At 41.6% G+C, this 23,967-nt stretch overlaps 1 protein-coding gene across 1 annotated transcript in view; it reads right to left on the minus strand.

Annotated features, from left to right (window-relative positions):
• Positions 1–23,967, minus strand: part of LOC144362329 (START domain-containing protein 10-like) — a 144,659-nt gene that overhangs the window by 45,623 nt on the left and 75,069 nt on the right. The window contains exons 4-5 of the mRNA XM_085498185.1: positions 11,129–11,243; positions 5,136–5,188 (exon numbers count right to left, since the gene is read on the minus strand). Of these exons, the coding sequence (XP_085354311.1) occupies positions 5,136–5,188; positions 11,129–11,243 (168 nt within the window). The remainder of the gene's footprint in view (positions 1–5,135; positions 5,189–11,128; positions 11,244–23,967) is intronic.

Here is a 23,967-nt window from a genome sequence, read left to right on the forward strand (position 1 = left end):
CTGTATTAGCAGTTGCCAATCAGAATCTGTATTAGCAGTTGCCAATCAGAATCTGTATTAGCAGTTGCCAATCAGGATCTGTATTAGCAGTTGCCAATCAGGATCTGTATTACCAGTTGCCAAACATGATCTGTATTAGCAGTGGCCAAACATGATCTGTATTAGCAGTGGCCAATCATGATCTGTATTAGCAGTGGCCAATCAGAATCTGTATTAGCAGTGGCCAAACATGATCAGTATCAGCAGTGGCCAATCATGATCTGTATTAGAAGTGGCCAATCAGAATCTGTATTAGCAGTTGCCAATCATGATCTGTATCAGCAGTTGCCAATCACGATCTGTATTAGTAGTTGCCAATCAGGATCTGTATTATCAGTTGCCAATCATGATCTGTATTAGCAGTGGCCAATCATGATCTGTATTAGCAGTGGCCAATCATGATCTGTATTAGCAGTGGCCAATCATAATCTGTATTAGCAGTGGCCAAACATGATCTGTATTAACAGTGGCCAAACATGATCTGTATTAGCAGTGGCCAAACATGATCTGTATTAGCAGTGGCCAAACATGATCTGTATTAGCAGTGGCCAAACATGATCTGTATTAGCAGTGGCCAAACATGATCTGTATTAGCAGTGGCCAATCATAATCTGTATTAGCAGTGGCCAAACATGATCTGTATTAGCAGTGGCCAAACATGATCTGTATTAGCAGTGGCCAAACATGATCTGTATTAGCAGTGGCCAATCATGATCTGTATTAGCAGTTGCCAATCATGATATGTATTAGCAGTTGCCAATCAGGATCTGTATTACCAGTTGCCAAACATGATCTGTATTAGCAGTGGCCAAACATGATCTGTATTAGTAGTTGCCAAACATGATCTGTATTAGCAGTGGCCAAACATGATCTGTATTAGCAGTTGCCAAACATGATCTGTATTAGCAGTTGCCAAACATGATCTGTATTAGCAGTGGCCAATCAGAATCTGTATTAGCAGTGGCCAATCAGGATCTGTATTAGCAGTGGCCAATCAGGATCTGTATTAGCCGTGGCCAATCAGGATCTGTATTAGCAGTGGCCAATCAGGATCTGTATTAGCAGTGGCCAATCAGGATCTGTATTAGCAGTTGCCAATCAGGATCTGTATTAGCAGTTGCCAATCAGGATCTGTATTAGCAGTTGCTAATCAGGATCTGTATTAGCAGTGGCCAATCATGATCTGTATTAGCAGTTGCTAATCAGAATCTGTATTAGCAGTGGCCAAACATGATCAGTATTAGCAGTGGCCAATCATTTTCAATATTAGCAGTGGCCAATCATGATCTGTATTAGCAGTGGCCAATCATGATCTGTATTAGCAGTTGCTAATCAGAATCTGTATTAGCAGTGGCCAATCATGATCAGTATTAGCAGTTGCTAATCAGAATCTGTATTAGCAGTTGCTAATCAGGATCTGTATTAGCAGTGGCCAATCATGATCTGTATTAGCAGTTGCTAATCAGAATCTGTATTAGCAGTGGCCAATCATGATCTGTATTAGCAGTTGCTAATCAGAATCTGTATTAGCAGTTGCCAATCAGAATCTGTATTAGCAGTGGCCAATCATGATCAGTATCAGCAGTGGCCAATCAGAATCTGTATTAGCAGTGGCTAATCATGATCTGTATTAGCAGTGGCCAATCATGATCATTATCAGCAGTGGCTAATCATGATCTGTATTAGCAGTGGCCAATCATGATCTGTATTAGCAGTTGCTAATCAGAATCTGTATTAGCAGTTGCCAATCAGAATCTGTATTAGCAGTGGCCAATCATGATCAGTATTAGCAGTTGCTAATCAGAATCTGTATTAGCAGTTGCCAATCAGGATCTGTATTAGCAGTTGCTAATCAGGATCTGTATTAGCAGTGGCCAATCATGATCTGTATTAGCAGTTGCTAATCAGAATCTGTATTAGCAGTGGCCAATCATGATCTGTATTAGCAGTTGCTAATCAGAATCTGTATTAGCAGTTGCCAATCAGAATCTGTATTAGCAGTGGCCAATCAGAATCTGTATTAGCAGTGGCCAATCATGATCAGTATCAGCAGTGGCCAATCAGAATCTGTATTAGCAGTGGCTAATCATGATCTGTATTAGCAGTGGCTAATCATGATCTGTATTAGCAGTGGCCAATCATGATCATTATCAGCAGTGGCTAATCATGATCTGTATTAGCAGTGGCCAATCATGATCTGTATTAGCAGTTGCCAATCAGGATCTGTATTACCTGTTGCCAATCATGATCTGTATTAGCAGTGGCCAATCATGATCTGTATTAGCAGTGGCCAATCATGATTAGTATTAGCAGTGGCCAATCATGATCAGTATTAGCAGTTGCCAGTCATGATCTGTATTAGCAGTGGCCAATCATGATCAGTATTAGCAGTTGCCAATCATGATAAGTATTATCAGTGGCCCAATCATGATCAGTATCAGCAGTGGCTAATCATGATCTGTATTATCAGTGGCCAATCGGAATCTGTATTAGCAGTGGCCAATCAGAATCTGTATTAGCAGTGGCCAATCAGAATCTGTATTAGCAGTGGCCAATCAGAATCTGTATTAGCAGTGGCCAATCAGAATCTGTATTAGCAGTGGCCAATCAGAATCTGTATTAGCAGTGGCCAATCAGAATCTGTATTAGCAGTGGCCAATCAGAATCTGTATTAGCAGTGGCCAATCATGATCAGTATTAGCAGTGGTCAATCATGATCAGTATTAGCAGTGGTCAATCATGATCAGTATTAGCAGTGGCCAATCAGAATCTGTATTAGCAGTGGCTAATCATGATCTGTATTAGCAGTTGCCAATCAGAATCTGTATTAGCAGTGGCTAATCATGATCTATATTAGCAGTTGCTAATCAGAATCTATATTAGCAGTTGCTAATCAGAATCTGTATTAGCAGTGGCCAATCATGATCTGCATTAGCAGTTGCTAATCAGAATCTGTATTACCAGTTGCCAATCAGAATCTGTATTAGCAGTGGCTAATCATGATCTGTATTAGCAGTTGCTAATCAGAATCTGTATTAGCAGTGGCCAATCATGATCTGTATTAGAAGTGGCCAATCATGATCTGTATTAGAAGTGGCCAATCATGATCTGTATTAGCAGTGGCCAATCATGATCTGTATTAGCAGTGGCCAATCATGATCTGTATTACCAGTTGCCAATCAGAATCTGTATTAGCAGTGGCTAATCATGATCTGTATTAGCAGTTGCTAATCAGAATCTGTATTAGCAGTGGCCAATCATGATCTGTATTAGAAGTGGCCAATCATGATCTGTATTAGCAGTGGCCAATCATGATCTGTATTAGCAGTGGCCAATCATGATCTGTATTAGCAGTGGCCAATCATGATCAGTATTAGCAGTTGCCAATCAGAATCTGTATTAACCTTGGCCAATCATGATCTGTATTAGCAGTAGCTAATCATGATCTGTATTAGCAGTTGCCAATCAGAATCTGTATTAACCTTGGCCAATCATGATCTGTATTAGCAGTGGCTAATCATGATCTGTATTAGCAGTTGCCAATCAGAATCTGTATTAGCAGTGGCCAATCATGATCTGTATTAGCAGTGGCCAAACATGATCTGTATTAGCAGTTGCCAATCAGAATCTGTATTAGCAGTAGCTAATCATGATCTGTATTAGCAGTTGCCAATCAGAATCTGTATTAGCAGTGGCCAATCAGGATCTGTATTAGCAGTTGCTAATCAGAATCTGTATTAGCAGTGGCTAATCATGATCTGTATTAGCAGTTGCTAATCAGAATCTGTATTAGCAGTGGCTAATCAGGATCTGTATTAGCAGTTGCCAATCAGAATCTGTATTAACCTTGGCCAATCATGATCTGTATTAGCAGTAGCTAATCATGATCTGTATTAGCAGTTGCCAATCAGAATCTGTATTAGCAGTGGCTAATCAGGATCTGTATTAGCAGTTGCTAATCAGAATCTGTATTAGCAGTGGCTAATCATGATCTGTATTAGCAGTTGCCAATCAGAATCTGTATTAGCAGTGGCTAATCATGATCTGTATTAGCAGTTGCCAATCAGAATCTGTATTAGCAGTGGCTAATCATGATCTGTATTAGCAGTTGCTAATCATGATCTGTATTAGCAGTTGCCAATCAGAATCTGTATTAGCAGTGGCTAATCATGATCTGTATTAGCAGTTGCTAATCAGAATCTGTATTAGCAGTGGCCAATCATGATCTGTATTAGCAGTGGCCAATCATGATCTGTATTAGCAGTGGCCAATCAGGATCTGTATTAGCAGTGGCCAATCAGGATCTGTATTAGCAGTGGCCAATCATGATCAGTATTAGCAGTGGCCAATCATGATCTGTATTAGCAGTGGCCAATCATGATCTGTATTAGCAGTGGCCAATCATGATCTGTATTAGCAGTGGCCAATCATGATCTGTATTAGCAGTGGCCAATCATGATCTGTATTAGCAGTGGCCAATCAGGATCTGTATTAGCAGTGGCTAATCATGATCTGTATTAGCAGTTGCTAATCAGAATCTGTATTAGCAGTGGCCAATCATGATCTGTATTAGCAGTTGCTAATCAGAATCTGTATTAGCAGTGGCCAATCATGATCTGTATTAGCAGTGGCCGAACATGATCTGTATTAGCAGTTGCTAATCAGAATCTGTATTAGCAGTGGCCAATCATGATCTGTATTAGCAGTGGCTAATCATGATCTGTATTAGCAGTGGCTAATCATGATCTGTATTAGCAGTGGCCAATCATGATCTGTATTAGCAGTGGCCAATCATGATCTGTATTAGCAGTGGCCAATCATGATCTGTATTAGAAGTGGCCAATCATGATCTGTATTAGCAGTGGCCAATCATGATCTGTATTAGCAGTGGCTAATCAGAATCTGTATTAGCAGTGGCCAATCAGGATCTGTATTAGTAGTGGCCAATCTGTATTTATGTTAATATTGGCCAGGCAGCATCTTTGTTTGTATTGACAAATAATTCATGCCTGCTGCTAGTAGTGACATTGACAAGAACTGGATAGATGAGTGTTAGGTACTATTTGCCTAACAATTAGCAGATAAGGATCACTTACCCTAGGAGCTATGAATTGTGTGGTCCTATTTACAACCCATTTTGGAAGTGAACCTGAAAGAAAAGATTACATCAATGAATAATTGTTTTATATTATATATATGGAATATATTTTAAAATATGTTCACCATTCAGCAGAAATCCACATTGAATACTGACAAAGTGATAGCAACATAATGCACTGTCATGTGTGTTACTAAATGTATTATCATTAAGCTAAAAAAATACATGCTCCTACAGACAGTGAGGATATTGAATAATGATATAGCAAGATGGAGGTCACATGGTCACATGGTTTCTGTGGCAAAATGCAATGTGCAATGTGCAATGCAATGTGTCAGAACTTGCAATGTGCACACATGCAATGCCCGGAACAAACATTTATAATTTAAATCAAAAAAAGTTTAAAAAGAACTCCCATGTGATGAGAGTATCAGAGACACAGTACAAATTAATTCAAAATTACTTATACTTGAGATATTGATGGAAAAGCTGAAAATTAATTATGAACAGGTTTGAGTGTAATGAGGTCTGCGCAAAGTAACAGACCATCGATGTACCAAGTTTTATTGAAATGTGATTAGAACCAAAAAATTATGAATTATTATGCTAATTAGGAATTAATATGAACAGATTTAGACCCCAAACTTTGTACATTGTCCTAGAGCATCTTTGTACTAAGTTTCATTGAAATGGAATAATTAGTAGTTTAGATATCAGTGTGATAACTTAAAATTGGTTAATTATGCAAATTAGGTAATTAATATGTACAGATTTTAACCCACAATTAATCAGGTATGTCTTTTGTCCTACAGCATCCATGTACAAAGTTTCATTGAAATGTGATGATTAGTATAGATAGTGTGAAAGTTGAAAATCGATTAATTATGCAAATTAGGTAATTAATATGCACAATTATTTACCCTGAAACTAATCAGGTCTCTGCATAGTCCTTGAGTATCTATGTACCAAGTTTCATTGAAATGTAATGCTTAGTACTTGAAATATCAAAAGCTGAAAATTAATTAATTATGCAAATTAGGTAATTAATATGTACTGATATTACCCTAAAACTATCAGGACTGTGCAGTGTCCTATGACATCTATGTACAAAGTTTCATTGAAATGTGATGATTAGTCATTGAGGTATCAGAGCATCTATGAACCAAGTTTAATCAAAATTAGGCAGAGGGTTCTCTGAACCCGCCTATTCATATAGTTCATACCCACCATAGACTCTGGTCAGTCAAAATGACTATTTTGAACTGTAGGCATTCTGCCAATGACTGAGAGATAGAATCTAGGTCAGGGGAAGCCCCATGACCCCAAGATTCTTCCTGACGTCACGAACCACGTGATCGAGGCCACATGGTGGCGCCATTATGGCTGGATAATCACTTCTGGTTCTTTTCTCTCTGCACCAAAGACTAGACCAACGCTACGGAAAAAGTGGGGTGGTTGGGGTGGGACCTGGAGTCTATGGTGGGTATAAACTATGTGAATAGGCGGGTTCGGAGAACCCTCTGCCTAAGTTCACATTCAATTACCCACCATTGACTCAGGTCAGTCCAAAAAACTATTTTGAACTGTAGGCAGAGTCAGACGCTGGTAGGCGGGAGGTTTTCCTAGCAAACAGAAAATGATGAAAGTATTTTCCAAGTCCGGGATGATACACTCTACGACAATCACTCATCACCTAGTTAAGACCCAAAAGAGGGTGGTGTCTTACCTTGCCTGTGCTGTCACAAGAGCAAGAAGCAAAAATGATGCTATGGAGACAGGGTTAGGTGTGCCTGAGAAAGCTCAACCCCAAACCAAATTTAGGGGTTAGTATGCTTTCGAAGTAAAGACCGAAACAGTTCTGCATGAGGGTATAGGTCGAAAAGTGAGACCTGGAAGCTTCCAGGGGGTGCTGATGGTAGAGAAATCGGCCCGCAAAAATGATGAGACTGACTTATCTCCTATGCGCAGGGACCCTTGAGGTCGTTCCGGCTGGGTCAGCAACCAAAGTCTAACCCGCTACGGCGGGACCCAGCCTAAAAGAGGCCCTCCTCAATGGATTGGATGTCTTTTAGGTAGTAGTTGATAAAGACGTTTGCGTTTACCAGAAGCCTGCCCTCAGAAAATGTTTGAGGTGGGTGTCTGACGCTAGCACTAGTGAGTAAGCAATCGCATGGTTCACATTTGCTCGCACTTGGTGTCTCTGCAAGCTCTGTGTCGAGGAAGTTAAAGTATTATAAACCTCTAATACAGTCACAGTAATCCACCTGGTGATGGAAGTCGGGAAGGCCGGCCTATCCTGCTTGCCTGGGCCGTAACACAAAGACATGTGCTTGGCACCCCATCCTGAATCCCTAATACGGTTTTGGTAGCAACTCCATGCTCGAACCGGGCAGAGAAGCAATTTCTCCTGACCCTCCGGGCCGTCAAAATTTGACAGCAGAGGGATGACGATCGAGTGAGGATAGTGTCCTGGGATTTGTTTTTTGGGAAGAAACCAGATTCGTGTCTTTAGCACAACTTGATTGTCCATAACAGCGGTACATCGTCCGAGAAGGACAATGCCCCAGCTCTGGCCAACGCCTACCTTTGGAGAGGCTCAAAGGGCGGTCTGCTTAGAGCGGACAACACAACCGACAAATCCCAGTTGGGTGGTTCCCTTGTACGGAGTCTCGACCTCTGATATTGAAAGCAGTAAATAGTCTCCTACTAATAGGACGATTGGCTAGTCCCAAAGTGTTCTGAATGGTGGGGGGCAAGTCTGACCTGTAGCCAACGATCGCTGTGTAGGACAAACCCACGTCATCAAACAGGTGGACGAGGGAGTCTGCTTCAGATACACCAATCAGTGTATGTTTGCCACCTAGAAATGTAGACAGCGTTGGTGGAATCCATGTTCGCCCTAGCCAGGACGTTGGCAGCCCGCTCAGATAAACCTTTTGTATGTGCAGGTCTACTGAGAGCCTCTATGCGTGTAAGTGATACCCGCTGGGCTCGTTGGTAGTACGCCGTCCGGTTAGGACAGCAGGTCCGGTAGGTAAGTCTGGAAGCACTACTGGTGTTTCGACTAGCATTTCCAACAGAAGTGGAAACTGGGCCTTGGTTGACCAATTGGGTGCGACCTATGACAATATTCTGGTGTGCACCTGTCGAAGTTTTCTCCGAGGCCCGGTGAACTAGGGGGAAGGGGAAAAAGGCATACACATCTATGTGGGTTCACAGGGTCCGCAAAGCGACCCTGGCCCAGGCTCCTGGAGTTGGCAAGAGTGTTATGTACGTCAGGAGCTTGGCATTCGGGGTGCGGCAAACATGTCTATCTTTGGACCAGCCCACAGCCGTAACAGCCTGGAGGCTACCCACTGGGGTATCAGCCACTCTGTGTTCTGGAGATGGGGTGTCTGCCAGACTGTTCCTCACCACTGGAAGGTGGTGTGCGGTTAGCTCCACATTGTATTCTAGGCACTAAAAGAGAATTTGCTCCGCTAGGGCTGACAACAGTGGGGAACGCATCCCCCCTCCTTGTAGAGGGTGACCACCGTTGTGTTGCCTGTGCGGAGCAGGACTACGGGTAGAAAGTGTGGTAGTGCCAAGTGCACTGCTTTCAGTTCGAGTTGCATGGTTGATATGGCGGTCCCGAAACTAATGTGAGGGCCCTATACCTTGGGCTTGTTCATCCAATAGATGTGCTCCCCAAACTTGGAGGGAGGCATCTGTTACCAGAGTCATACCTGCGGCGAGTGGGTCCAAGAGGGCCCCTGTCCGAGGTTGGCCAGTGACGACCACCAGGGCAGGGCTTCCTTTGCTTGGTCCGGGATCAATACCCACCTATCTAATGCTCGTAGGAGAGCTTGGTGTTGTAGCAACAAGCGTAGTACCAGGTGGTAGCATAATGTGGCCTGGGGAACTACCCTTCGAACCGAGGTCATCATTCCGATGATCCGCATTAGTTCTCAGAGGGACACTGAGGGACCGCTGACTAGGCGTTCGGCTAGGCTGCTTAGCACCAAGCAATACGCTTGAAATAGCTACACCAAGTCTACCTCTGTGTCAAACTCCATGCCCAGGAACACCTACTGTTGTATTGGGTAGGGATGGGACTTGTCTGATTTACTAAAGAGCCCAACTGGTGAAGTAAATCCTGTGTTAGCCTTACTTGCTCAGCTAATAACCCATTGTGAGAGTTATGTAATAACCAGTCGTCTAGGTACGGATTGATGTGTACCGACGCTTGGTGAAACAGCAGCACCACGTGTTCCATCCATTTCAGTGGATTGTAGGGGGCTGTGCATAACGCGAAGGGGGGGGCACCAAGATTTGAATACTTGGCCTAGCTGGGCGACTCTAAGGAGATGGCAACTCGCCGGTATGTGCAGGTAGGCCCTGCTTAAGTCTAGTGGGGCTAGCCAGTCGAAAGGGTGGATGGACAGAAGAATGCTGAATGACGTCTCCATGCAGAACGGATCGAGGAAAACGTACTGATTCAGTCTGCCTAGGTCCAGAACTGGACGCCCACCACCTGTAGATTTGGTACTACGAACACATTCAAGTCGAAGCCTTATGTATGGCGTCCTTTTCCAGCAAACTGTCTACTTCCTGTTTGATCGAGTCCCCTGGCAGTGCCCCCAATGGGGGGAGACACTAAAGGGGAGATGGAGACTTCAGTGGTATACTGTAACCGTATGTCACCACCTGGAAAGTCCAGGGATCGGTCACCCGCTGCCTCCAAACCGATATGACGCCTGTGATCCCATAAGCATTGAAGCAACACTAAGTTGTTGCCTTAGGATCAAGAGTGGGGGTATATACATTATATCGGTACCTCCACCATCGGGCCTCCTACTCGATGTCTCAGTACACGACGTACAGGTAGCCGAGCGTGAGGACTTTCCACTTATGCCAACACGCAACTCACCGATTTTTACTGGACGCGCAACCTTGCTGTGAAAATACGAGCAACGTGGTCAGTCTCCGCGATTTTGCATGGCTCTGAAAAACATCCCAGGCCTCAGAACTCCAGTGAAAAACACACGCCTTCAAGGCAAAAACCCCAAACCCTGCACGCAGCCACGGAAAAAATAGCATTTCGGCTGCGGGTTCTATGCGGGTAAATTCTGATTATAACCACTGCACAGTCGTCTCGAAAAACAAGGAGACAAAACCGGCGGCGAGCCTCTGGTGCTGTCATTACATTTTTCCATTTCTAAATACATTGATAAAGCATAAAATGAACATGACATGCATGGTGGAAGCGAAATACAGTTGGAAAAGGTGACGCAACAAAACCAACAAGTGCTTAAGGGTTCAGTTACTTTGTTGTGAAATATACTACACACAAAGGAGAAACGACACGAGGGTAAAATGACAAGGAAAACTTATCCTACCAGCTACAATGTCGGTTACCGCGGCGGCAGTAACAACCCAAGCCAGAAACCCGGACAGAAAAAGGCAGGCCTTCCAGGCAGAGCTGCTAAATTTTCATCCCCAAAGTGCGGAGATAAAAAATGGCCTCGGTCACGTGGTTCGTGAAGTAAGGGAAAAGAATCTTGGGGTCATGGGGCTTCCCCTGACCTAGATTCTCTCCGTCATTGGCAGAATCGCTGATTAATGCCTGCAGTTCAAAATAGTCATTTTGACTGGCCGGAGTCTATGATGGGTAATTGAAAGTAGTGATTCTTTAGGTATCAGTGGTGCAGTCCTGGAACAGCTAAAAAGTAGCTAATTATCAGATAAATTAGGTAATTAATATGCATGGATTTCTACCCCAAAACCACACGCACACACACGCACATATATATAATATACTATAATGTGTGAGGTGTACACAATGACAAGAATAAAAACATTTTCTAGTTGGGGTCTTAGATAAACACCATAAGTCATCCATAGTTAGGGTTAATCAGAATTTAAGACCTGAATCTGAATCCAAGACTGAAATCTGCATCTGAGCCTAACATTACACTTATTTCCTTGATGCTATGAAAGGTCAAGACATACCTTTTGGGTCTGACTGTGATACATATGTCATTTCACAACCTTTGTCTTTAGGTCGAATAAGATAACCTGTAAGTAATGACTCTGCTCGCACACATTTTTTGTTTGGAGGAAGATCCTGCAATTCAATCAAATCAAATGCATATATTAACGAACACAAATATGTCACATGAATTATTCAGAATACAGATGGAAATGAGGTAATTCAGTGTCACATCTGCCTACTACATGGTTGGCATTAGGGAATATAAATCTGCTTATACCTGCATGGTTGGCATTTGGGAATGTGAATCTGCTTATACCTGCATGGTTGGCATTTGGGAATGTGAATTAGCTTATACCTGCATGGTTGTCATTTGGGAATGTGAATTTGCTTATACCTGCATGGTTGGCAATTGGGAATGTGAATTTGCTTATACCTGCATGGTTGGCAATTGGGAATATGAATTTGCTTATACCTGCATGGTTGACATTTGGGAATGTGAATTTGCTTATACCTGCATGGTTGTCATTTGGGAATGTGAATTTGCTTATACCTGCATGGTTGGCAATTGGGAATATGAATTTGCTTATACCTGCATGGTTGTCATTTGGGAATGTGAATTTGCTTATACCTGCATGGTTGTCATTTGGGAATGTGAATTTGCTTAAACCTGCATAGTTGTCATTTGGGAATGTGAATTTGCTTAAACCTGCATGGTTGGCAATTGGGAATGTGAATTGGCTTATACCTGCATGGTTGGCATTTGGGAATATGAATTTGCTTAAACCTGCATGGTTGGCAATTGGGAATGTGAATTTGCTTAAACCTGCATAGTTGTCATTTGGGAATGTGAATTTGCTTAAACCTGCATGGTTGGCATTTGGGAATGTGAATTTGCTTAAACCTGCATAGTTGTCATTTGGGAATGTGAATTTGCTTAAACCTGCATGGTTGGCATTTGGGAATGTGAATTTGCTTAAACCTGCATACATGTAGTTGTCATTTGGGAATGTGAATTTGCTTAAACCTGCATGGTTGGCAATTGGGAATGTGAATTGGCTTATACCTGCATGGTTGGCATTTGGGAATGTGAATCTGCTTATACCTGCATGGTTGGCATTTGGGAATATGAATCTGCTTATACCTGCATGGTTGGCAATTGGGAATGTGAATCTGCTTATACCTGCCTGGTTGACAATTGGGAATGTGAATTTGCTTATACCTGCCTGGTTGGCATTTGTAAATGTGAATTTGCTTATACCTGCCTGGTTGACAATTGGGAATGTGAATCTGCTTATACCTGCCTGGTTGGCATTTGTAAATGTGAATTTGCTTATACCTGCATGGTTGGCAATTGGGAATGTGAATTTGCTTATACCTGCCTGGTTGACAATTGGGAATGTGAATTTGCTTATACCTGCCTGGTTGACAATTGGGAATGTGAATTTGCTTATACCTGCCTGGTTGGCATTTGTAAATGTGAATTTGCTTATACCTGCCTGGTTGGCATTTGTAAATGTGAATTTGCTTATACCTGCCTGGTTGACAATTGGGAATGTGAATCTGCTTATACCTGCCTGGTTGGCATTTGTAAATGTGAATTTGCTTATACCTGCATGGTTGGCAATTGGGAATGTGAATTTGCTCATACCTGCCTGGTTGACAATTGGGAATGTGAATTTGCTTATACCTGCATGGTTGACATTTGGAAATATGAATTTGCTTATACCTGCATGGTTGACAATTGGGAATGTGAATTTGCTTATACCTGCATGGTTGGCATTTGGAAATATGAATTGGCTTATACCTGCATGGTTGGCATTTGGAAATATGAATTTGCTTATACCTGCATGGTTGGCAATTGGGAATGTGAATGTGCTTATACCTGCATGGTTGACATTTGGGAATGTGAAACTGCTTATACCTGCATGGTTGGCAATTGGGAATGTGAATTTGCTTATACCTGCATGGTTGGCAATTGGGAATGTGAATCTGCTTATACCTGCATGGTTGACATTTGGGAATGTGAATCTGCTTATACATGCATGGTTGACATTTGGGAATGTGAAACTGCGTATACCTGCATGGTTGGCAATTGGGAATGTGAATTTGCTTATACCTGCATGGTTGGCAATTGGGAATGTGAATCTGCTTATACCTGCATGGTTGGCAATTGGGAATGTGAATCTGCTTATACCTGCATGGTTGGCAATTGGGAATGTGAATCTGCTAATACCTGCATGGTTGGCAATTGGGAATGTGAATCTGCTTATACCTGCATGGTTGGCAATTGGGAATGTGAATTTGCTTATACCTGCATGGTTGGCATTTGGGAATGTGAATTTGCTTATACCTGCCTGGTTGACATTTGGAAATATGAATTTGCTTATACCTGCATGGTTGTCATTTGGGAATGTGAATTTGCTTATACCTGCCTGGTTGACATTTGGAAATATGAATTTGCTTATACCTGCATGGTTGGCAATTGGGAATGTGAATTTGCTTATACCTGCCTGGTTGACATTTGGAAATATGAATTTGCTTATACCTGCATGGTTGTCATTTGGGAATGTGAATTTGCTTATACCTGCCTGGTTGACATTTGGAAATATGAATTTGCTTATACCTGCATGGTTGGCAATTGGGAATGTGAATTTGCTTATACCTGCATGGTTGGCAATTGGGAATATGAATTTGCTTATACCTGCATGGTTGGCATTTGGGAATATGAATTTGCTTATACTTGCATGGTTGGCATTTGGAAATATGAATTTGCTTATACCTGCATAGTTGGCAATTGGGAATATGAATTTGCTTATACCTGCATGGTTGGCATTTGGGAATATGAATTTGCTTATACTTGCATGGTTGGCATTTGGAAATATGAATTTGCTTATACCTGCATGGTTGGCATTTGGGAATATGAATTTGCTTATACCTGCATGGTTGGCAATTGGGAATGTGAATTTGCTTATACCTGCATGGTTGGCATTTGGAAATATGAATTTGCTTATACCTGCATGGTTGGCAATTGGGAATGTGAATCTGCTTATACCTGCATGGTTGACATTTGGGAATGTGAAACTGCTTATACCTGCATGGTTGGCAATTGGGAATGTGAATTTGCTTATACCTGCATGGTTGGCAATTGGGAATGTGAATTTGTTTATACCTGCATGGTTGGCAATTGGGAATGTGAATCTGCTTATACCTGCATGGTTGACGATTGGGAATGTGAATCTGCTTATACCTGCATGGTTGAAATTTGGGAATGTGAAACTGCTTATACCTGCATGGTTGACATTTGGGAATGTGAAACTGCTTATACCTGCATGGTTGGCAATTGGGAATGTGAAACTGCTTATACCTGCATGGTTGGCAATTGGGAATGTGAATTTGCTTATACCTGCATGGTTGGCAATTGGGAATGTGAATCTGCTTATACCTGCATGGTTGGCAATTGGGAATGTGAATTTGCTTATACCTGCATGGTTGACGATTGGGAATGTGAATCTGCTTATACCTGCATGGTTGACGATTGGGAATGTGAATCTGCTTATACCTGCATGGTTGGCAATTGGGAATGTGAATCTGCTTATACCTGCATGGTTGACGATTGGGAATGTGAATTTGCTTATACCTGCATGGTTGGCAATTGGGAATGTGAATTTGCTTATACCTGCATGGTTGGCAATTGGGAATGTGAATCTGCTTATACCTGCATGGTTGACGATTGGGAATGTGAATCTGCTTATACCTGCATGGTTGACGATTGGGAATGTGAATCTGCTTATACCTGCATGGTTGGCAATTGGGAATGTGAATCTGCTTATACCTGCATGGTTGGCAATTGGGAATGTGAATGTGCTTATACCTGCATGGTTGACATTTGGGAATGTGAAACTGCTTATACCTGCATGGTTGGCAATTGGGAATGTGAATTTGCTTATACCTGCATGGTTGGCAATTGGGAATGTGAATTTGCTTATACCTGCATGGTTGACGATTGGGAATGTGAATCTGCTTATACCTGCATGGTTGGCAATTGGGAATGTGAATCTGCTTATACCTGCATGGTTGGCAATTGGGAATGTGAATCTGCTTATACCTGCATGGTTGGCAATTGGGAATGTGAATCTGCTTATACCTGCATGGTTGGCAATTGGGAATGTGAATCTGCTTATACCTGCATGGTTGGCAATTGGGAATGTGAATTTGCCTATACCTGCATGGTTGGCAATTGGGAATGTGAATCTGCTTATACCTGCATGGTTGGCATTTGGAAATATGAATTTGCTTATACCTGCATGGTTGACAATTGGGAATGTGAAACTGCTTATACCTGCATGGTTGGCAATTGGGAATGTGAATTTGCTTATACCTGCATGGTTGACATTTGGGAATGTGAATTTGCTTATACCTGCATGGTTGGCAATTGGGAATGTGAATTTGCTTATACCTGCATGGTTGGCAATTGGGAATGTGAATCTGCTTATACCTGCATGGTTGACATTTGGGAATGTGAATTTGCTTATACCTGCATGGTTGACATTTGGGAATGTGAATTTGCTTATACCTGCATGGTTGGCAATTGGGAATGTGAATTTGCTTATACCTGCATGGTTGGCAATTGGGAATGTGAATCTGCTTATACCTGCATGGTTGACAATTGGGAATGTGAATCTGCTTATACCTGCATGGTTGGCAATTGGGAATGTGAATTTGCTTATACCTGCATGGTTGGCAATTGGGAATGTGAATCTGCTTATACCTGCATGGTTGGCAATTGGGAATGTGAATTTGCTTATACCTGCATGGTTGGCAATTGGGAATGTGAATTTGCTTATACCTGCATGGTTGGCAATTGGGAATGTGAATTTGCTTATACCTGCATGGTTGGCAATTGGGAATGTGAATTTTCTTATACCTGCCTGGTTGACATTTGGAAATATGAATTTGCTTATACCTGCATGGTTGGCAATTGGGAATGTGAATTTGCTTATACCTGCCTGGTTGACAATTGGGAATGTGAATTTGCTTATACCTGCCTGGTTGACAATTGGGAATGTGAATTTGCTTATACCTGCCTGGTTGGCATTTGTAAATGTGAATTTGCTTATACCTGCCTGGTTGACAATTGGGAATGTGAATCTGCTTATACCTGCCTGGTTGGCATTTGTAAATGTGAATTTGCTTATACCTGCATGGTTGGCAATTGGGAATGTGAATCTGCTTATACCTGCATGGTTGACATTTGGGAATGTGAATCTGCTTATACATGCATGGTTGACATTTGGGAATGTGAATCTGCTTATACCTGCCTGGTTGGCATTTGTAAATGTGAATTTGCTTATACCTGCATGGTTGGCAATTGGGAATGTGAATTTGCTTATACCTGCCTGGTTGACAATTGGGAATGTGAATTTGCTTATACCTGCCTGGTTGACAATTGGGAATGTGAATTTGCTTATACCTGCCTGGTTGGCATTTGTAAATGTGAATTTGCTTATACCTGCCTGGTTGACAATTGGGAATGTGAATCTGCTTATACCTGCCTGGTTGGCATTTGTAAATGTGAATTTGCTTATACCTGCATGGTTGGCAATTGGGAATGTGAATTTGCTTATACCTGCCTGGTTGACAATTGGGAATGTGAATTTGCTTATACCTGCCTGGTTGACAATTGGGAATGTGAATTTGCTTATACCTGCCTGGTTGGCATTTGTAAATGTGAATTTGCTTATACCTGCCTGGTTGACAATTGGGAATGTGAATCTGCTTATACCTGCCTGGTTGGCATTTGTAAATGTGAATTTGCTTATACCTGCATGGTTGGCAATTGGGAATGTGAATTTGCTCATACCTGCCTGGTTGACAATTGGGAATGTGAATTTGCTTATACCTGCATGGTTGACATTTGGAAATATGAATTTGCTTATACCTGCATGGTTGACAATTGGGAATGTGAATTTGCTTATACCTGCATGGTTGGCATTTGGAAATATGAATTGGCTTATACCTGCATGGTTGGCATTTGGAAATATGAATTTGCTTATACCTGCATGGTTGGCAATTGGGAATGTGAATGTGCTTATACCTGCATGGTTGACATTTGGGAATGTGAAACTGCTTATACCTGCATGGTTGGCAATTGGGAATGTGAATTTGCTTATACCTGCATGGTTGGCAATTGGGAATGTGAATCTGCTTATACCTGCATGGTTGACATTTGGGAATGTGAATCTGCTTATACATGCATGGTTGACATTTGGGAATGTGAAACTGCTTATACCTGCATGGTTGGCAATTGGGAATGTGAATTTGCTTATACCTGCATGGTTGGCAATTGGGAATGTGAATCTGCTTATACCTGCATGGTTGGCAATTGGGAATGTGAATCTGCTTATACCTGCATGGTTGGCAATTGGGAATGTGAATCTGCTAATACCTGCATGGTTGGCAATTGGGAATGTGAATCTGCTTATACCTGCATGGTTGGCAATTGGGAATGTGAATTTGCTTATACCTGCATGGTTGGCATTTGGGAATGTGAATTTGCTTATACCTGCCTGGTTGACATTTGGAAATATGAATTTGCTTATACCTGCATGGTTGTCATTTGGGAATGTGAATTTGCTTATACCTGCCTGGTTGACATTTGGAAATATGAATTTGCTTATACCTGCATGGTTGGCAATTGGGAATGTGAATTTGCTTATACCTGCCTGGTTGACATTTGGAAATATGAATTTGCTTATACCTGCATGGTTGTCATTTGGGAATGTGAATTTGCTTATACCTGCCTGGTTGACATTTGGAAATATGAATTTGCTTATACCTGCATGGTTGGCAATTGGGAATGTGAATTTGCTTATACCTGCATGGTTGGCAATTGGGAATATGAATTTGCTTATACCTGCATGGTTGGCATTTGGGAATATGAATTTGCTTATACTTGCATGGTTGGCATTTGGAAATATGAATTTGCTTATACCTGCATAGTTGGCAATTGGGAATATGAATTTGCTTATACCTGCATGGTTGGCATTTGGGAATATGAATTTGCTTATACTTGCATGGTTGGCATTTGGAAATATGAATTTGCTTATACCTGCATGGTTGGCATTTGGGAATATGAATTTGCTTATACCTGCATGGTTGGCAATTGGGAATGTGAATTTGCTTATACCTGCATGGTTGGCATTTGGAAATATGAATTTGCTTATACCTGCATGGTTGACATTTGGGAATGTGAAACTGCTTATACCTGCATGGTTGGCAATTGGGAATGTGAATTTGCTTATACCTGCATGGTTGGCAATTGGGAATGTGAATTTGTTTATACCTGCATGGTTGGCAATTGGGAATGTGAATCTGCTTATACCTGCATGGTTGACGATTGGGAATGTGAATCTGCTTATACCTGCATGGTTGAAATTTGGGAATGTGAAACTGCTTATACCTGCATGGTTGACATTTGGGAATGTGAAACTGCTTATACCTGCATGGTTGGCAATTGGGAATGTGAAACTGCTTATACCTGCATGGTTGGCAATTGGGAATGTGAATTTGCTTATACCTGCATGGTTGGCAATTGGGAATGTGAATCTGCTTATACCTGCATGGTTGGCAATTGGGAATGTGAATTTGCTTATACCTGCATGGCTGACGATTGGGAATGTGAATCTGCTTATACCTGCATGGTTGACGATTGGGAATGTGAATCTGCTTATACCTGCATGGTTGGCAATTGGGAATGTGAATCTGCTTATACCTGCATGGTTGACGATTGGGAATGTGAATTTGCTTATACCTGCATGGTTGGCAATTGGGAATGTGAATTTGCTTATACCTGCATGGTTGGCAATTGGGAATGTGAATCTGCTTATACCTGCATGGTTGACGATTGGGAATGTGAATCTGCTTATACCTGCATGGTTGACGATTGGGAATGTGAATCTGCTTATACCTGCATGGTTGGCAATTGGGAATGTGAATCTGCTTATACCTGCATGGTTGGCAATTGGGAATGTGAATGTGCTTATACCTGCATGGTTGACATTTGGGAATGTGAAACTGCTTATACCTGCATGGTTGGCAATTGGGAATGTGAATTTGCTTATACCTGCATGGTTGGCAATTGGGAATGTGAATTTGCTTATACCTGCATGGTTGACGATTGGGAATGTGAATCTGCTTATACCTGCATGGTTGGCAATTGGGAATGTGAATCTGCTTATACCTGCATGGTTGGCAATTGGGAATGTGAATCTGCTTATACCTGCATGGTTGGCAATTGGGAATGTGAATCTGCTTATACCTGCATGGTTGGCAATTGGGAATGTGAATCTGCTTATACCTGCATGGTTGGCAATTGGGAATGTGAATTTGCCTATACCTGCATGGTTGGCAATTGGGAATGTGAATCTGCTTATACCTGCATGGTTGGCATTTGGAAATATGAATTTGCTTATACCTGCATGGTTGACAATTGGGAATGTGAAACTGCTTATACCTGCATGGTTGGCAATTGGGAATGTGAATTTGCTTATACCTGCATGGTTGACATTTGGGAATGTGAATTTGCTTATACCTGCATGGTTGGCAATTGGGAATGTGAATTTGCTTATACCTGCATGGTTGGCAATTGGGAATGTGAATCTGCTTATACCTGCATGGTTGACATTTGGGAATGTGAATTTGCTTATACCTGCATGGTTGACATTTGGGAATGTGAATTTGCTTATACCTGCATGGTTGGCAATTGGGAATGTGAATTTGCTTATACCTGCATGGTTGGCAATTGGGAATGTGAATCTGCTTATACCTGCATGGTTGACAATTGGGAATGTGAATCTGCTTATACCTGCATGGTTGGCAATTGGGAATGTGAATTTGCTTATACCTGCATGGTTGGCAATTGGGAATGTGAATCTGCTTATACCTGCATGGTTGGCAATTGGGAATGTGAATTTGCTTATACCTGCATGGTTGGCAATTGGGAATGTGAATTTGCTTATACCTGCATGGTTGGCAATTGGGAATGTGAATTTGCTTATACCTGCATGGTTGGCAATTGGGAATGTGAATTTTCTTATACCTGCCTGGTTGACATTTGGAAATATGAATTTGCTTATACCTGCATGGTTGGCAATTGGGAATGTGAATTTGCTTATACCTGCCTGGTTGACAATTGGGAATGTGAATTTGCTTATACCTGCCTGGTTGACAATTGGGAATGTGAATTTGCTTATACCTGCCTGGTTGGCATTTGTAAATGTGAATTTGCTTATACCTGCCTGGTTGACAATTGGGAATGTGAATCTGCTTATACCTGCCTGGTTGGCATTTGTAAATGTGAATTTGCTTATACCTGCATGGTTGGCAATTGGGAATGTGAATCTGCTTATACCTGCATGGTTGACATTTGGGAATGTGAATCTGCTTATACATGCATGGTTGACATTTGGGAATGTGAATCTGCTTATACCTGCCTGGTTGGCATTTGTAAATGTGAATTTGCTTATACCTGCCTGGTTGACAATTGGGAATGTGAATCTGCTTATACCTGCCTGGTTGGCATTTGTAAATGTGAATTTGCTTATACCTGCATGGTTGGCAATTGGGAATGTGAATCTGCTTATACCTGCATGGTTGACATTTAGGAATGTGAATCTGCTTATACATGCATGGTTGACATTTGGGAATGTGAATCTGCTTATACCTGCCTGGTTGGCATTTGTAAATGTGAATTTGCTTATACCTGCATGGTTGGCAATTGGGAATGTGAATTTGCTTATACCTGCCTGGTTGACAATTGGGAATGTGAATTTGATTATACCTGCCTGGTTGACAATTGGGAATGTGAATTTGCTTATACCTGCCTGGTTGGCATTTGTAAATGTGAATTTGCTTATACCTGCCTGGTTGACAATTGGGAATGTGAATCTGCTTATACCTGCCTGGTTGGCATTTGTAAATGTGAATTTGCTTATACCTGCATGGTTGGCAATTGGGAATGTGAATTTGCTTATACCTGCCTGGTTGACAATTGGGAATGTGAATTTGCTTATACCTGCCTGGTTGACAATTGGGAATGTGAATTTGCTTATACCTGCCTGGTTGGCATTTGTAAATGTGAATTTGCTTATACCTGCCTGGTTGACAATTGGGAATGTGAATCTGCTTATACCTGCCTGGTTGGCATTTGTAAATGTGAATTTGCTTATACCTGCATGGTTGGCAATTGGGAATGTGAATTTGCTCATACCTGCCTGGTTGACAATTGGGAATGTGAATTTGCTTATACCTGCATGGTTGACATTTGGAAATATGAATTTGCTTATACCTGCATGGTTGACAATTGGGAATGTGAATTTGCTTATACCTGCATGGTTGGCATTTGGAAATATGAATTGGCTTATACCTGCATGGTTGGCATTTGGAAATATGAATTTGCTTATACCTGCATGGTTGGCAATTGGGAATGTGAATGTGCTTATACCTGCATGGTTGACATTTGGGAATGTGAAACTGCTTATACCTGCATGGTTGGCAATTGGGAATGTGAATTTGCTTATACCTGCATGGTTGGCAATTGGGAATGTGAATCTGCTTATACCTGCATGGTTGACATTTGGGAATGTGAATCTGCTTATACATGCATGGTTGACATTTGGGAATGTGAAACTGCTTATACCTGCATGGTTGGCAATTGGGAATGTGAATTTGCTTATACCTGCATGGTTGGCAATTGGGAATGTGAATCTGCTTATACCTGCATGGTTGGCAATTGGGAATGTGAATCTGCTTATACCTGCATGGTTGGCAATTGGGAATGTGAATCTGCTAATACCTGCATGGTTGGCAATTGGGAATGTGAATCTGCTTATACCTGCATGGTTGGCAATTGGGAATGTGAATTTGCTTATACCTGCATGGTTGGCATTTGGGAATGTGAATTTGCTTATACCTGCCTGGTTGACATTTGGAAATATGAATTTGCTTATACCTGCATGGTTGTCATTTGGGAATGTGAATTTGCTTATACCTGCCTGGTTGACATTTGGAATTATGAATTGGCTTATACCTGCATGGTTGGCATTTGGAAATATGAATTTGCTTATACCTGCATGGTTGGCAATTGGGAATGTGAATGTGCTTATACCTGCATGGTTGACATTTGGGAATGTGAAACTGCTTATACCTGCATGGTTGGCAATTGGGAATGTGAATTTGCTTATACCTGCATGGTTGGCAATTGGGAATGTGAATCTGCTTATACCTGCATGGTTGACATTTGGGAATGTGAATCTGCTTATACATGCATGGTTGACATTTGGGAATGTGAAACTGCTTATACCTGCATGGTTGGCATTTGTAAATGTGAATTTGCTTATACCTGCATGGTTGGCAATTGGGAATGTGAATTTGCTTATACCTGCCTGGTTGACAATTGGGAATGTGAATTTGCTTATACCTGCCTGGTTGACAATTGGGAATGTGAATTTGCTTATACCTGCCTGGTTGGCATTTGTAAATGTGAATTTGCTTATACCTGCCTGGTTGACAATTGGGAATGTGAATCTGCTTATACCTGCCTGGTTGGCATTTGTAAATGTGAATTTGCTTATACCTGCATGGTTGGCAATTGGGAATGTGAATTTGCTCATACCTGCCTGGTTGACAATTGGGAATGTGAATTTGCTTATACCTGCATGGTTGACATTTGGAAATATGAATTTGCTTATACCTGCATGGTTGACAATTGGGAATGTGAATTTGCTTATACCTGCATGGTTGGCATTTGGAAATATGAATTGGCTTATACCTGCATGGTTGGCATTTGGAAATATGAATTTGCTTATACCTGCATGGTTGGCAATTGGGAATGTGAATGTGCTTATACCTGCATGGTTGACATTTGGGAATGTGAAACTGCTTATACCTGCATGGTTGGCAATTGGGAATGTGAATTTGCTTATACCTGCATGGTTGGCAATTGGGAATGTGAATCTGCTTATACCTGCATGGTTGACATTTGGGAATGTGAATCTGCTTATACATGCATGGTTGACATTTGGGAATGTGAAACTGCTTATACCTGCATGGTTGGCAATTGGGAATGTGAATTTGCTTATACCTGCATGGTTGGCAATTGGGAATGTGAATCTGCTTATACCTGCATGGTTGGCAATTGGGAATGTGAATCTGCTTATACCTGCATGGTTGGCAATTGGGAATGTGAATCTGCTAATACCTGCATGGTTGGCAATTGGGAATGTGAATCTGCTTATACCTGCATGGTTGGCAATTGGGAATGTGAATTTGCTTATACCTGCATGGTTGGCATTTGGGAATGTGAATTTGCTTATACCTGCCTGGTTGACATTTGGAAATATGAATTTGCTTATACCTGCATGGTTGTCATTTGGGAATGTGAATTTGCTTATACCTGCCTGGTTGACATTTGGAATTATGAATTGGCTTATACCTGCATGGTTGGCATTTGGAAATATGAATTTGCTTATACCTGCATGGTTGGCAATTGGGAATGTGAATGTGCTTATACCTGCATGGTTGACATTTGGGAATGTGAAACTGCTTATACCTGCATGGTTGGCAATTGGGAATGTGAATTTGCTTATACCTGCATGGTTGGCAATTGGGAATGTGAATCTGCTTATACCTGCATGGTTGACATTTGGGAATGTGAATCTGCTTATACATGCATGGTTGACATTTGGGAATGTGAAACTGCTTATACCTGCATGGTTGGCAATTGGGAATGTGAATTTGCTTATACCTGCATGGTTGGCAATTGGGAATGTGAATCTGCTTATACCTGCATGGTTGGCAA

The sequence above is a fragment of the Saccoglossus kowalevskii genome, chromosome 4 (genome assembly GCF_978046115.1).
Source record: "Saccoglossus kowalevskii chromosome 4, keSacKowa6.1, whole genome shotgun sequence".
In the NCBI taxonomy this organism is placed as follows: Eukaryota; Metazoa; Hemichordata; class Enteropneusta; family Harrimaniidae; genus Saccoglossus; species Saccoglossus kowalevskii.